The sequence below is a fragment of the Macaca nemestrina genome, chromosome 2, assembly GCF_043159975.1.
Source record: "Macaca nemestrina isolate mMacNem1 chromosome 2, mMacNem.hap1, whole genome shotgun sequence".
NCBI classification, from domain to species: domain Eukaryota; kingdom Metazoa; phylum Chordata; class Mammalia; order Primates; family Cercopithecidae; genus Macaca; species Macaca nemestrina.
In genome coordinates this window covers 37,856,767-37,872,143 of record NC_092126.1, presented here as the reverse complement: position 1 = coordinate 37,872,143, position 15,377 = coordinate 37,856,767, and the positions used below count along the sequence as shown (strand labels likewise).

The following is a 15,377-nucleotide window of genomic DNA, read 5'->3' as shown; positions in this document are numbered from 1 at the left end:
AGCTGTACAGTAATGCCCCCTGGGCCAGACAAGTTAATGCTTGGCAAACTGCCCTCTCTGTGAAACATCTCAGCAGGAGCTGAGCCCCATGGTGGGAAAAAAACAATAAAAAAATTGTTAATTGTTAAATTGGATGTCAGAGAGAATATCTTTCAAAGTTGCAGTAGGCACTTTGCGTTTGGAAAATACCAGACTGTGAGTAAGGCTAGAGGTCACCAATAGGCAGAGGAGCTCTCCCCTTCCTGAGCAAAATAGATGAAAGGCTTGGTGCCATCTGCTCTATTCTACAGGGAGACCCACCACCAGGTGCCCTGCCCAGCTGCTGTATTTTCATTTAGAGAGAGCACAAATGAAATCATGTGATCAGGGTTATGTCCACGGAGTCCTAGAGAGTTGAAATATACGTGGCCCAACCTTGAGCCTGAGGTGAAGTAACTTCAAGAAGAATCAATGTAATCAATGAGCATGCTTGGTCTTTTGCTTTCCTCAGTTGGAAGTGACTGATGGCAAAGGTGCCTGGATTCAGTTATTAGTTCATTTATTCAGCAGATTTATTGTATGAAGACAGTGCCCCAGGCCAGTAGATTCGGCCACAAATAAGACATGCTCCTTTGCTTGATGGAGCTCCCAGGGATAAAGATGCATGAACAGACCGTGCTAATACAGAGGGCTGAACACTGTGATGGTGAGAAGCACAGAGAATGTAGTGGGCAAAGAGGAGAAGCAGCTAACCCAAGTGGGAGGAATCTGGGATCCTTCAAGTAGAGCTGAGGCTTGAAGCACAGCCAGGAAGCAGCCAGGTGAGAGGAGGTGGGACAGGGCAGGGCTTGAGCAGTGGCCACCAGGGACCGTGACAGCCTTGATGGGTGCCAGAGGGGTGGTGGTGGGAAATGGGGACACAGGTGATAAGGATTCATAGGTTTCCACATTTCAATTTTTCAGTTCCCTCTATAATATTTTACCATATCCACACATTAATTGTACTATCTTTTAGTTACCATTATTTCCCTAAAACCAATATCCAGTTTTACTTTCATAAACTTATTTTTAAAGGAACATTATAATTAGTGTGAAATAATGTATATGTTTTTGTGCTACCTATATTTTTCTCCAGTGCATATTAACATAAATGTGTAAAGGATGTGGATACATGTGTCCTGAAACCCTCTCACCCACTGATGGTGCACTCAGCACACTTTTGGAAACCTAACAGATTGACCCCAAGGATGACATTGCAGTCACAAGAAAATCTCTGAACAGTTATTTAACTGAAAAAATCTCTTCGTATGGACTGATAGGCCCAGAAATTGGACTTTAATCAGAAGAGGATATTTGACTTAGTAGCAGGGAGGAAAAGCCATGGGCCTGTGTGAATGAGCAAGCAATGTGCCTATACAACATATTGAAGTTCCAGAATCTAGCCCTTGGTCCAATATGGCAAGCAGCCTGGGAATCCACCCAGGAGCAAGGCAAAGCTCAGCTCCAATCTCTGCAAACATGCAATGCGAAGGGGAGAAATGATTACAATGACAGATACACGTAACCATGAAGTTCACAAAACCCCCACATCCACGGAGGTTAAGGATTGACCTTTATCAGAAGGCAAGATGACTTTTTACAACAAACCTCAGGGACCCATTCATTTTCTATTTTTACATCATGTTTCCAAATAACTAGAAGGATAATAAACTGATACCAGCCACCATTTACTGAGTACTCCCAACAACCAGGACCAAGACCATGTGATTTATGTGTGGCCCCTCATTTCACCCTTGCAAAACGTTGTGTGTTGAATATTATTCCCATTTTATAGACATAAAGCCTCAGAGTGTAGATAAGTTGCCTGCACTGTGCGGCAGGATTGAGGTGGCCAGTAGGAATTTCCGGAAGGCGTCTGGCTCAGGTGGGGGTATAGCTTGGTAACTCAGAGAACACACTTCAGGCAAATAGGCTCAGTTCCAATCCTTGCTTTTCAGTGTGATCTAGAACAAGCTACTTGAACTTCTCTGAACCTCATTAGTTAATTCACTTTCAAAATGGGTGTAATAACAGTTGTATAAGTAATTAGTTTGCCTGGCTTGTAGTAAGCACTCAAAAAAAATGGCAATTGCTATTACCATTTATATTATTTAATTTATGATTATTATTTTTGAGAACTTCTCAAGTGGCCATAATTTCAGCCCCCAACCCAGGAGCACCTCTTCTAATTAGCTGGTAGAAAGATTCCCTTCACATTCTAAGAAGAATGTAAGACTCCACTAAGAAGAGAAGACTCCCTTTACTTTCAGGGAAGACAATGCTGATTAGGGCTCTTGTACCAAGTTTGGGTATAAGGGTGACAGCTGGAAATGTCTACATTTGTAAATGTAAGGTTTAAGTGTCGCCTTATACCCAAACTTGGTACAGGAGTCCTAATCAGCATTTTCTTCTCTGGAAACGTCCTATGGCCAGAGATCCCTGAGGTGTCTATGATCACACAGAAGTCCAGTTGGCATGCCATACTCCACTGGCATTTAGGGTTAGGTGCTTGTGTGCTCAGCCTCCTGGATCCAGACCTTTCCTAGTGTATGCTGGAGGCGGAAGGCAATTGCTTCAGCATGGGGGTGAGGGAGCTCTCCAAGAGTCAACACAGAGCCACAGCAATCTAGCAAAAGGAGAACTAGCTGCCCAGAACTGGAGGCAGTTCATTCTTGCCATACAGTTTAGACACGGGGCACTTTCTGCAGCCTTCATTTCCTGGAGAGGTGGGCATGACCAGAAACTGGCATTGGGTAGCCACCGAGGGCTTCTGAGCAGGAGAAGAGCCTGTGATGTTTTCATCTTCCTTTCTCACTAGATCCTCTCATTGCCCACTCTCCCATTTCACTAGAAATGGGTGTGTTTGCCTGATTATTCTCATATTGCCATGGCAAGGCGGGTGAGTTCAATCATGGCTCTTCATCACGAGAGGCTGTGGGAACTAAATGCCTAGACTGTGACACAGAAATTGGAAGGTGAGATTGAGTTCTGCTAGGAACTCATGTCATGCTTCCTTTGTTCATCCTCCAAACTGAATTGGAATTGCTTCACTTTAAGCCATACCATCCCTCCACCTGAACTCCCTGCCTTCTTGGGGGTCTGACCTTCTCAATTACCCTCTTTCTCTTTTTCTCTCTCTGTGGAATCTTTTTCATTAGCTTTTAAACATGGTCAAGTCTTTCCCACTAAAAAATAACAAAATAACAACCACCGAAAAGCGCCTCCAGCTACATCCTTTTCTTCTCCTCTTCAAAGTCACCCTTTTTGAAAGACTGTGATGTTCTCTCTTTCCTCGACTCAACTAGCATCTTCTACCAACACCTCTCTGCTGAACCTGCTCTTACCGTGGTCACCCAGGCCTTCCTGTGGTTAAAGTCATGGGCAGTTTTTAATCCTTACCTAATAGTAACCCTTTTTGGCAACACTGGGAATTGGGACCACCATTCCCTCCCTGAGATATTTCCCATTGGCTCTATGGACACCACACATTCCTGATTTCTCTTTTTCTGTACTGACTCTGTCCAGACTCCTCTGTGAGCCTTCCTTTGCCTGGACATTGGTTAAATATGGTTGTTTCTCAGGGCCCCATGTGGGCTCACTTTTCTCTCCGCTCACATTCTCATGCAGTAAACTCCTCTACCCCTGTGGCTTTAATTACCATCTAGACAAAGGATGGCTCCCAAATCTGTATCTTCAAACCAAATTTCTTTGCTGAATGATGCAGCCCTAAATCCAATGGTTCACAGGCAACTGGAATTCGTATTGTCCCCCTCTCCCACAGTTTCTTCCTCCTTTTGTATTCTCTATGTCAGTGAATGGTATCAAAATCCACCCATTTTCCCAAATCAGAAACTTGGAGTGTCATCCTCAACTCTTCCCTCCCTCACCCCTGAAAGCCAATCCCCCTTTCCCTTCTGCTCTCGCCTCCTTTTTATTTCTTGAATCAATCCACCTTTCTCCATCCCCACTGCTACTTCTACACCTTCACCCACGCTGCCAGCATCTGCTGAGATTATTACACCAGCCTTTCAACTAGTCTCCCTGAATCGACTTTTGCCATTCCCTTTTCTATTTTGTGGTCAGAGTGATTTGTATAAAACATAACTCCCTTGCTTCAACCTACTTTCCATAGCTTGCACTCAGAGTAATACCTGGATTCCTTATCATGTTCTAGCCCCTGCTACCCGTCCAGCTGCTCAGAGGGAGCACGGGATTCTCCGGCCTCTCCAGCAGTGTGTGAGCCCACAAACACGTCATGTACTCTCCGGCTTTTGAACCTCAGCCCTTGCTGTTCCTTCTATCTACAATTTGAGTTCCACCACTAACACCACTCCCTCAACTTGATAACACCTTCCATTCCTCAGGTTCCAGTTTAGCAGACCACCTTGGGGTTGCCTTCTTTAACTGCCTGGGACAATGGTAGTGCCCGCCTCTATGCTTCCATAGCCCTCTTCATTTTCCCATTGGAGTTATTTACAACATTGAGTTCTGCTATAAAAACTGTAGTTGAAATTTACTTGTCATTGTATTCTGTCAGAAAGCCATTTTCAGAGTATAGCAGTTGCTCATGTACATGCATTTATGAATTTAAATAAGACCCGAAGAGAAAAACCAAAGTTTTCTTGGGGTAAAGAGAACTTCTCTCATTTAAGAGTATTTCTCGGTTGCTTAGAAGTAGCTCATTTACCCAAAATTTTGTTTTGTTTTCTTATTTCAACATGTTTTTTCTTCTGGTGAAAGGGAGGCCACAGGAATTCTTAAAGTAATAGTTGCTTTAGAAAGGACAAACAACTCTTGGAAGAAAGCCTTAGAGTCGAGGTGTGTAGAGGGAGTTGTACAAAACACCAATGAAGTTTCACTGGCCAGAGAAGTGCTGCCCATCCTCTCTGCTCAGTCAGACATCCTCCAGCAGGACACAGCCCTGGTTCTGCTCTCAGAGGGTTGGGCCATCCTTCAGCTCTGCTCTGCAATGCCCTTTGAATTTGCTGCCATTGTACCAGGGACAACATCAAATTTATTCCTGCATCTCAAGGCCTTTGCACAATGACTGACACTCAGTGGGAGGCTGCTTCACCCCAGGCATGGGCTCTGGGGAAAACTGTGACATTATTTTAAAGATTCAAACAGGGTTTAAAAGGAGCGTTTTAAACTTCACAAAACTAAAATTAGAATAGGCTACGATTGATAGCAGTTAGAGTAATTGAGAAAGATTCCAACCAAATACCCAGGGATTAATTTATTTTAAAGCATGCTCTTTAAGGTCATGGACTTTTGTAGGTGAAATAACGACATGTTAAACTTTCTCAGTTCAAACTTATTTCAATCACCACACATTTATTGTGCATCTTCCATGTGTCAGACAGTGTGTTGAGTGCTGGGTACATAGGTGAGTAGGATGTGCCCTGTGGCCACTTTCATTTGGAGAATTACCACAAGGTTCTGCTAGGATACTATGTGCTAAGTCATGACTCACAGTGGCATGAGAACCCCTCAAGGACCTGTGATAACAGGGCCAGCCCAGGCGGGATGCAGGAGGGAGGGCTCTCCTTTTTCCCCGGTGAGTGATGGAGGCCCACCCATCCCATCCACCCTTCATCAGGTCTGCAGAACACATCCTCCCACCCCCTACCAGGGCTTGCACTCTCTGAGAGGGACTGAGAATTTGTTCTCAGACCTCTGTATAACTGTTCTCATTTGGAAATGGCTGGTCTCAGGAGACTCCCTGGTGGTGAACATAGTTGCCATTGGACCTCAGTCAACTGGAATGACCTTCCAGTGTGATCCAGACATACCCTTCCTCTTTTGACCACCTTTCTGTGACCTCAGGGATTCCCCTCTACTGTGCCCCTGCCCGATGTCCCAATGATATCTTGGACAATACAAAACCTCTCGCCACTTCAGAAATGGCTCTATGACTTCTACATGGACTGCAAGTCTCAGCCAATGCAGAACTCACACTGATAGGAATCATAAGCTCTCTTTTAGCACTGCGTGTCCTTGGAGTGCTCTGGATGGTGCCTCTTTGTGGCTGATCCCCATCATGGCTGTGTCTTCCCCCTTGCTTCACTGACAGGGACCTCACCATGCCCTCAGCCAGTTGGTGCCAGAGTCACTAATATTTCTGAAAAGATGATGGATTCCCAGGCTCCTCCAAAAGGCCAAAAGGCCTTCTTAGAATGCCAGGGAACTGTTAGAACCTTTCATTTTAACTGATACTTTGTAAATTCTCTTCTTCCTGCTGTATGTCTCAGTCTTCCTGCCCTCCGATATTCCTAAAGTCCTATTCCTCAACCCTCACTGGTTTCTCTGCTCTCTGCGTAAGTGCACGGTTAAGAAAAACTTTGTGTTCTCATTTAATTCCATTATCCCAGGTGGCCTTGGCAAGAATCCAGTGGCCTGGCTCCACATGTAACGTGGTGGGAAGGAGACATATGGAGAGGTGGAAGGTGGAAAGAAGCACATAATTTCAGTAGTGTATGAATGTATCACCCAGGTGATACAATAAACATACAATCTGTCGATTTATCTGCCTCTCTACAGTCATTCATGTCTTTGAGTGCTGGAAGGGACAGGGAGAGGGTGTGGAAAGGTGGGGCATAATCTCCAAGAATTCTCCACAAATCACCTCCATTTCCATTACCCTTGACCTGGGAACATTAATTAAACACCTCCCACCTGCCCCCATGTGACCTCTGCCCACCTGACTCCCAGTGGCTGCAGGTGTGCTGGCTGAGCAGTCCCCTTTTAGCTCACGCTCTGGGCTGCACAGCATGGCTGCAGGTTCCATCTCTTTAACCTGGCTCTCAGGGCCATGGGCCACTGACCATTGTGCAAAGTGTAAGTAAGTAAGTAAGTGTAAGTAAGGGTCCAAATTGGATTTAGTCTTCTGTGAGATGATGAGGCAGCATATGTAGCTGAAATTTAGAGCATTGGGGGTCTCACTGACAGTATTCTCCCCACGGAGCTTCTTTGAAGGTGTGAGTAAAGCCCCCTGAAGCTAAATGTGCCAGTGGAGGAGACACTAGATGGGAACCAGCCTCTCCCATCACTTCATGCCAAAAGTGTGAGGGTTCATTCCCTTCTTTCTGGGTATCTCAAGAACCCTGATCACTATGATTTCCTGAAGCAGGAGCTTTATGTCTATTATCACTAATTCTCAGGAAGGTAGGCTGGGGTAATACAGTGGTTCTCAAAGCATGGTCCCTGGACCAGCAGTATCAGCAGCACCTGGAAACTTGTGAGAAGTGCATGTTCTCTAGTTCCACTCTAGACCTGCTGAATCAGGAGCCCAAAGGTGGGGCCTATGATCTTTGTTTTAACAATACTTCTAGGTGATACCAATGCATACTCAAGTGTGAGACCCACTGGGGTAAGTGGTTAAGAGCAAGGAGTCAGGTTGCCCGAGTCAAAATCCTGACTCCACCTTTGTGTGATCTGTGAAGGGCCTTTGTCTCTCAGTTTCCTCATCCAAAATTGGGAACAATAAATTACCTGCTACTACTTCACAAGATTACGGTGAGGAAGAGATTTCATGCATGTAAGGCACTTAGATAAGTGCCTGGCATAGAGAACCTGCTCATGAATGTTAGATACTCTTCATCGAAGGTAGGTGATATTTTCCTATTACACAGATGAGGAAACGGAGGCTCAGAAAGATTCATGGCTGGCCCCGTGCTGCAGAGGTAATGTGTCTCACTCACTAGCGACACATCTCCTTCCCTTCAGGCTTCATGTGTTCCTGTAGTTCATCTGGGGTGTAGGGGTGGGGCCTTGTGCAGGGCATCTGTGGCGGCTGGGGGTGTCCAGATCTTGGTCGTGCCCACCTCACTGAAAACTGTGCCTCGAGGCACCCTGGCCTTGGCTCTGCTGACCTCTCATGCTTTCCTCTTGTGCACTTTGGGTTCTCGCTCTCTCCATTCTGGGATCTATGGTGAAACCAAGCCAAAGGGTTTAACAGGACTTTCACCTTGACCCTGCTTTGTCCACAACCAGAAGATGAGCTGGCATTGGTGGAGGCGGCAGTGAGAATTCGGGGTTAAAGATTCTGCCAGAGGAATTTAGTGACAGATTAAAATTCATTCCTGTGGAAAATTGAGAGTAGATTAGCCAAATTGCTTAGACTTGTATGATACTCATGGATTGGGGTCTTTGGGGTAATTAGTAAATTGTGCATGGAATTGGTAAGCAATTAATAAAGGGAAATTTTCTCCTCTACTTGTGTGGTTGGTTTGGGGTCCTTTGCAGCCTCAGGCAAACTTGCTGAGAGGAGTTCTGTCCATCCACTTCCATTCTCCAGGGGTTCAGCACATGGATGGTGATTTAAGATGAGCTCCCCTGAATTAATGCTGTACCCCCAGGCCAGTGGGCCGCTCTGAGGGGGTTGATTGTTCAGGGGATCTTGGCCAGTGATTTTAGAAGGCAAGAACCACCCCATATCAAAGTTAACAATGACTAGGGGAAAAGGCTATTATCAATGTAAATATGTATTAAATGAGCTACTTGGCAACCATAACATCTTTCACTGCCTCATATCCCTCCACTCCCAACTGCATGTTCATAGATAAACCACAACCAAGCAGTCTACATTTACAAAATTGGCCTGGATGTGGACTTCTCAAATGCAGTGTGTAAACTAAAATCAGGGTTGATAGTATATTCATGGTGATTGTTTGTGTTTATTTGCCAGCGACTTCTTAAGCCTCTTTTATTCAGTTTCTCCTTTGGGTCACATCAGTGCCAGTGAGTTTAATATATTCTGTTTCTTGGCATTCATGGGGTCAGGGATGTGTTCCCTCCCTCCCACATTAGAAAGAAGAAAGACAGTTTTTAAGGATTTTCTTGAAACTTGGGGACAACCCACTGGGGTCCAGGTATACACACTCTGACACCATTTTACGTAAACCCAGACATGCTTCTGCTCATTTTAATTAGACAGATAAAATTAGCAAGGAGATTAAGGTAAAAGGAGAAATTAAAAATAATTAAATGTTAGGTGGAATTTACAAAAGTGAATTGAACGATGAGGTACAATAAGGAATGTAAAGAGAAACACAGACACATTTGAAACATTCCTCGGATGCCACGCGGCTTAAGCCAGTCCATAGGTAAAGCAAGAATTCTCCCTTGTCATTTCTTGAATTGCAGATTCCAGTGATGTGAAAGAACATTCTCCAGAAACACTTTCCTTCTCCTTTTCTTCAGATGTTATCAGGAATAATTAATCAGTCAGTATCATTCCAGGATGGCCCACACTGCATCCAATTCAAACCACTCACCTGTTTCCTGTCTGAATTTGCAAGCTTTTTATTTTTTTCCTTTCATTTTATTTTTCTCCCACTCCTCTCTTCCCATTGAGCCAATAGGCCGATTGGGCCAACCAGAAAGCCAAACCAACACCATATTCCAGCCCCTTTGGATTTCCTAGGGACAAAGACTTCCCAGTTCTTCTTTCTTGTTTGCATCTGTTATGAACAAGCACAGTCATTTTATAACGCAGACATACATATGTGTGCTTTGGCACACGGAAACAGGTTTTTCTTTTTTTTTTTCTCTCCAATTTGTGGTTTCTTTTTCCTTTTTGCAGAAAATGCAAACAAAAGAAAAATGAGGTTTTCAATTGAAGGTACATCTCTTCTTCAATATGAAGACATTAATTGAATTGGTTGGATCCCCATGCAGTGGTCAGCAAAGTCCTTTGGCAACTGACAGAACAACATCTGGAGACTCAGGAGCTGGGTTTTGTTTGAAGAAACTTCCCTACAGGAGTCATGAGCAAAGGGAAACGAGTGTGGGAGAAGGGAGGGGACTCTCAGGGAGGAGTACAAAAGGAGAAAAGAAAAGAATGTCATTGGTGAGGAAGAAAATGGAACACTGCTTCTGTTTCTTCCCTCTACCTCCTTCCCTTTCTTCCTGTGGATGGGCAACTCCAGCCCACTGAGGATGGGAGCTGGGTTTACTCTTGTTCTCCTGATGCATATTGTTTTGCCTTCACTTCTGTTGAACATCACCTTTTTAGATTTTTATTATTATATATTTGGTTTCCCACGGCATCTCAAACATGCTTCTGTCACTGAGAAATGAAGGTTGCCTATTAGCAACAGGTCCGGTTGATTCTTCACTGATGGAAATGCATTCCTCAGCTGGGAAGCCAGTCTCTCCAGTACATTCCACAGTGGTCAACCTCTGGTCCCCCTTGACCTTGGTGCTTTTCCCTCCGCTCTTTCCCCAAGAAACAAGAGTTCTCATGCCATTGCTGTTGGTGACTGACTCATCTGGACCCTCATAGAATGAATGCTGTTCAGGATCTTCTTCTGATGGCCTGCTAAGGTGACCCCTATTCTCAGGAGGTCTCTAGGAGGAAAGAGCCAGAAAAGAAGTCACTTTAGTGTTAGGTCAGCTGTTCGCAGATCAAAACTCATCACTAAAGCCATGCTCCTGGGAAGTAGCCATGCTACAAAAATCCAACTAACTTAAGTTTACCCAAGTTTTTGGCAGCTTGCAATTAGAGATTTTCCTGCTCACTTTCAGTTTCTCCCTCTTCTCTAATACCCCCTCAGCTTAGACAATCCTGGGAGTGCTGCGCCTTGTTCCAGGGGTGTGTTCCTTATGTATGGGCTCTAAGGCAGCCCCTTCATTGTCTCCTGACCCTCAGATGGACTGGACTTTTCCTCTGCTATTTTTTAACACTCCAAGTGCACACTATATGGGGCTTAAGTTATTCTGTGGAGTTTTCTGCCTAAATTAGTGATCACCCGCTGAGACTGAAAAGATATGGGGCTCACCTGGTCTTCTGATGTTTTCCCCTGAGTTTCCATTTTCTGCCTCCGTTTGAATTTTAATGTAAGTATTTTTAAGAAGAGTGGTCTCAAAATAACTAAAATATCTGCCCAATCAGGAATCCAAGGAATATGTCCAGGATAGAGCACTGAATCGGATTAATAAGAACAAGTTCATGGCTTATAGTTGACCTGTGCTAGACTCATGCATTCTTTCTCAGTTAATAATAATACATAACACTGCTTGAATGCATCCCACGTGCCATACACTATCTCATTTAAACCTATGTGAAAGCATTTCACAAAATTAGAGAAACCACTGCAAAATCAATGATGATAAAAATTTAACAGTAACCATTTTTTGTGTGCATGCTATGGGTAGATAATGGATCAAGTACTTTGCGTATGCCATTCCATTAACCTCCCATCACAGACTAATGAGATGGGCATTATTATTTATAATAATTTATAAATTATTTATAAACAAGGCAAGCAGGGCTCAGAGAAGTTAAGTAATGTGCTCAAGGTCACAGAGTAGGTGAGCAGTGGTGGAGCTGGTATTCAAATACAAGACAAGTTGGTTCTCAGCACCCCTGCAGGGATGCTGGCAGAACTCTTCTAAGGTCCTGACTGTATTTCCTCTAAAGCCCCCCAAATCCAGCACAGCTGATTGCTTTGTACACTGCACATCAGACCCTGGTGAACCGTTGGATGGATCTCTGTCCACAATGCCTTGGCTGTCCCACCCCATGCCCCTTTCAGTTAGTAGTCAGTCTCCCAAGGGATGCTGCTGGTTGAGATGCTCAAAGTGTTCGTGTCTTTTTGGCAAATACTTTAGGGAGGCATGCTTGAATTTTGAATTCACAGATTGTCCCACAATCTATTTTATTAAGTGCTTATTTTCCTTTTCCTTCTTTTACTTCTCAATAAACAAATCAAATTGCTCTAATAGTGTGTGGACATGCTTTACTTTGAACGAAATCCCTTAATTTACAGTTTCACTCTCCTTTTGGTCTTCCCCTTATCTTTTTCATGTGATTATTCTCAGACTGAGAGAATTCATTTAGATCCTGGGGGATTATGTGACAATGGCCCCCATACGCAGGCAAATCACAGTGGGAAAATGGAGTAGCCAGTCTTCAAAAACACCTGATTCTATCTCTGAACTCAGTCCCTCTGATTATCTAGGGGCATCAATTTTCACTCTAAAAGATGAGGAAGTTGGTTTTCCACTGGGGAGTGCATCTTTTCTATTTATTAATTTTTGCTGTCTATTTGACAGTCATTCTTAATGGCAGGAACCATCTTTTTATGGCATCACCAGGAAATGAATCTAGTTTTTAAGAAATGTATTCTGATGTTCAGTGGATCCAAAGCTAGACATACATTTAAACCATCTCCCTGGAGAAAGTGGTGGCTCCACCATTTCTGGAAAAAAAAAAAAAAAAAAAAAAAAGACCTCAGAGAGGTGGAGCTGGACTCCAGGAATACTGACAGAAAAACCGTCAGAATGTCAGGAAGCTGTCCCTGGGGGCTCAGCTACGAGGTGGATCATCACCACTCTTTCCTCAAACCGGGACTCAGCAACCGGTTAGCCCCAGTTGCAAGGAGGAAATCCCAGCACCTTGCACTGGGCCCATTGTATAATAGGTGATCAATATGTGTTTGCAGACTGATGGATGAATGAATCTTCTACCATAGGAAATGTGTATTACAGGCTGCCAGATTCCATAATATGTGCTATTGGTACATGTTATAGCCCACGGAGCCCATGAAGTCCCCCTGTGTGTGTGTGTGCGTGTGCATGTGTGTGTGTGTTTGAAGGGTAGAGTTAATTTCCCAGGTAGGATTATGTGAGCTTCTGTGAGTATAGAAGGTGAAATTTGACCCTTGCCAACCTTAATCCAGTGGTTCCCAAACTTTGCTGCACATTAGAATCACCTGAGGAGCTTTAAAAATCTCTGATGCTCAGATCTCACCACAACTAATCAGAAGGTATGGGAGTGAGAACCAGGCATCAATAGTTTTTAAAGGTCCTCGGGTGATTCCAGTGTGCAGCAAAGCCTGGGAACCACTGAGACCCTGGGGTGGACAGGTAGCAGAACATTGAACTGGCAGCCAGAAAAGCAGGCTTGTGTCTCAACTTTGCCACTTGTGAGCACTAATGTCACATAAGTTCAGAATCTGCAGAATGGAAGGGGTAGAACTAGATAAATATTTCCCAGACTACAGTTCTATAAAACCCTGCCCCTCAAAAATATGGTTCTATGGTATTTAATAATTTTAAATGGGTTCCTTTATTTCAGGATTTCTCGTGGCCTTTATAATGCTAATATGAGCAGTGAATCTCCAAGAGGGTGATAAAGTGCACAATATTTCCCAAATTTATTTGACTGCAGGACCTTTTTTCCAAGGAGAACCTATTAACATTTCCCACAACCGGTGCTTCTCTGAACATTCTTAGGGGAAATGCTGGACCACATGGATCTTTAAAACTCTTTCTGGCTCTCATCTTATTTGAATAATTTTATTTTGTGTATTCCTCCAAACTCCTGTGGGAGACAGACTGGTAAATAATTGTGGGGGATGGAAATGCATGCTTATTGACAACTGCTATCTAAGTATAAGGACAAGCCCCCCACACATCTCAGACTGTTGCTGAATCAGTGCAATGCTTTTCCTGCTATGTTATTTAAAGTACTGGCTGGCTGTGTTCTTTCCATCTGGATGCTCTCTTTGATGAGTCGAGTTTAAAAACTTAAATGGGGAAGAGACTCTGGGTGATTAGGCAAATGACATATGGCTATAACTTTGAAGAACTCTCATTTGGGGCCCAGAGTGGATTTCCACCTCCCCACCCCACCCTCACATCCCCCTACATCTTTCCAAGGTGCTCCCTGTCCAGGCCTGGTCTATACAGAGACGGAGCTCCAGGGATGAGGCCAGAAATAGGACTCACAGCATCTGCAATAGCAGGGAAGGAGCACTGACCCCTAGGTGTGGTCCGGACAGAGAGATTCTCATCACTTACTCTGATGTCATCTGGGTGACCAGCTGGAGGGAGGTGAAGCCAGCAGTGAGGAAGCTGTCCCTGTACTGGACCATTTTGATGGCGCTGAGCCAGTCATCCACGGTGGTAAAGGCCGTGAAGTCTGGGATGGAGCGGTCGAGCAGGGGCTGGGAAGGCCTGGTGAGACAGAGAGGGGCAGATGACCACACACTGCAGAGATGCATGGACAGTGCCCCAGTCTGGCCTGACAGCTGACTTCATGGAAGGCAGCATTCCTGATGGAATGAGGATTATAGTGGAGCCCTGGGCTGAACCTTTCTTCCTCATGGAATCCTAAATCAGCATGACTTCTATATCCAGGTGGCCAGTGTCTCTGCCTCTGGGGACTGTCACAGGTCAGTTAACCCAGACAGGCAGATTGACATAGCGTTCAGTCTGAAGGGAACAGAAGGCTCCCAACTCCTTTGTAAACCAAAATTTAGGAGCCTCACCATTCAAAGACGTGATCCTTTAAAAAATATGCATATTTTACCACAACCTCCCCAGATATATTGGTAACATTTTTTTCCTAGTTTCATCCTTAGCTATTTGAAAAAAAAAATGGAGCAATGAGAACCACTGCCAACCTTCTTTGGCACATTTCAAAGCAGACACCCAGGTATCCAAACCAGAAATCCGGGTGCTATCTTGACATCTCCCTCACCCTCAACATCCATGTCCAATCCTTCACCAAGTCGTAAAGATTTTGTCTCCCAAATTGCCAAAACTCATTTACTTTTTTCCACAACCATTATCCTGATTTAAGACACCATTTTCTCTATCACGATCATTGCAATATTCTCCTACCTGTCTTTCTTCACGCATGCGTGCTCTCCTCAACATAAGGCCCACACTGTAACTAGACACTGTTTAAAAAATTTGAACATGATCATGGTTAGAGGCTGCTGGCTATGCCCCTGACCATGAAACCACCCATATTTAGGGATCACCATTTCACTAGACTCACACAGCGGTGATGGTTGCCACAGTCTTGAGACTTGCCGGGTTCCGGATCATCTTGTCTAGGGTGTTGACAATCTCTGCAAAGCGGGGCCGGCTGTTCCGGTCCTTCTGCCAACAGTCCAGCATGAGCTGGTGTAGAGCAGCTGGACAGTCCATGGGTGGGGGCAGCCGGTAGTCCTGCTCGATGGCATTGATGACCTGCAGTGACATACAAGGAACAGGTGTGACTGCGTGACTGCCACCAGCCAGTCACTCACAAATCATCCCCTTTATATCCAGGCTGGCTCAGATGCCCTTGCTCTGTGCTCGCACACCTTCCGCTGTAATGGATTTTCTGTGCACTTGGTTTATCCCCCTAGACTTTGGGCTCCTAGAAAGCAGGGGCCACATCATGGTACTTCTTTATGTCCCCAGTTCCTGGTGCAGGGCCTGACACACATGGACCTCTGTAAATGTTTGTTGAAGAATGAGCCAGTGAACAGCTTGAGCATCTCCACTCTTTAAGAAGACATAGGGCCCAATTCTGCCTTACTGGAAGCTGGTGGCACCAGGGGTGATGAAACAATGACATG

The 15,377-nt window shown here is 44.6% G+C and overlaps 1 protein-coding gene across 7 annotated transcripts in view; it reads right to left on the bottom strand.

The window, feature by feature from the left end:
• Window positions 1-8,908: 8,908 nt before the first annotated feature.
• Window positions 8,909-15,377, bottom strand: part of LOC105469899 (EPH receptor B1) — a 448,737-nt gene continuing 442,268 nt past the window's right edge. For all 7 annotated transcript variants that reach the window (XM_011721495.3, XM_071090949.1, XM_071090948.1 and 4 more), the window contains 3 exons: window positions 14,810-15,003; window positions 13,825-13,980; window positions 8,909-10,368 (listed from right to left, as the gene is read on the bottom strand). In XM_011721495.3, coding sequence (XP_011719797.1) covers window positions 10,260-10,368; window positions 13,825-13,980; window positions 14,810-15,003 — 459 coding nt within the window. In that variant the 3' untranslated portion in view covers window positions 8,909-10,259. The remainder of the gene's footprint in view (window positions 10,369-13,824; window positions 13,981-14,809; window positions 15,004-15,377) is intronic.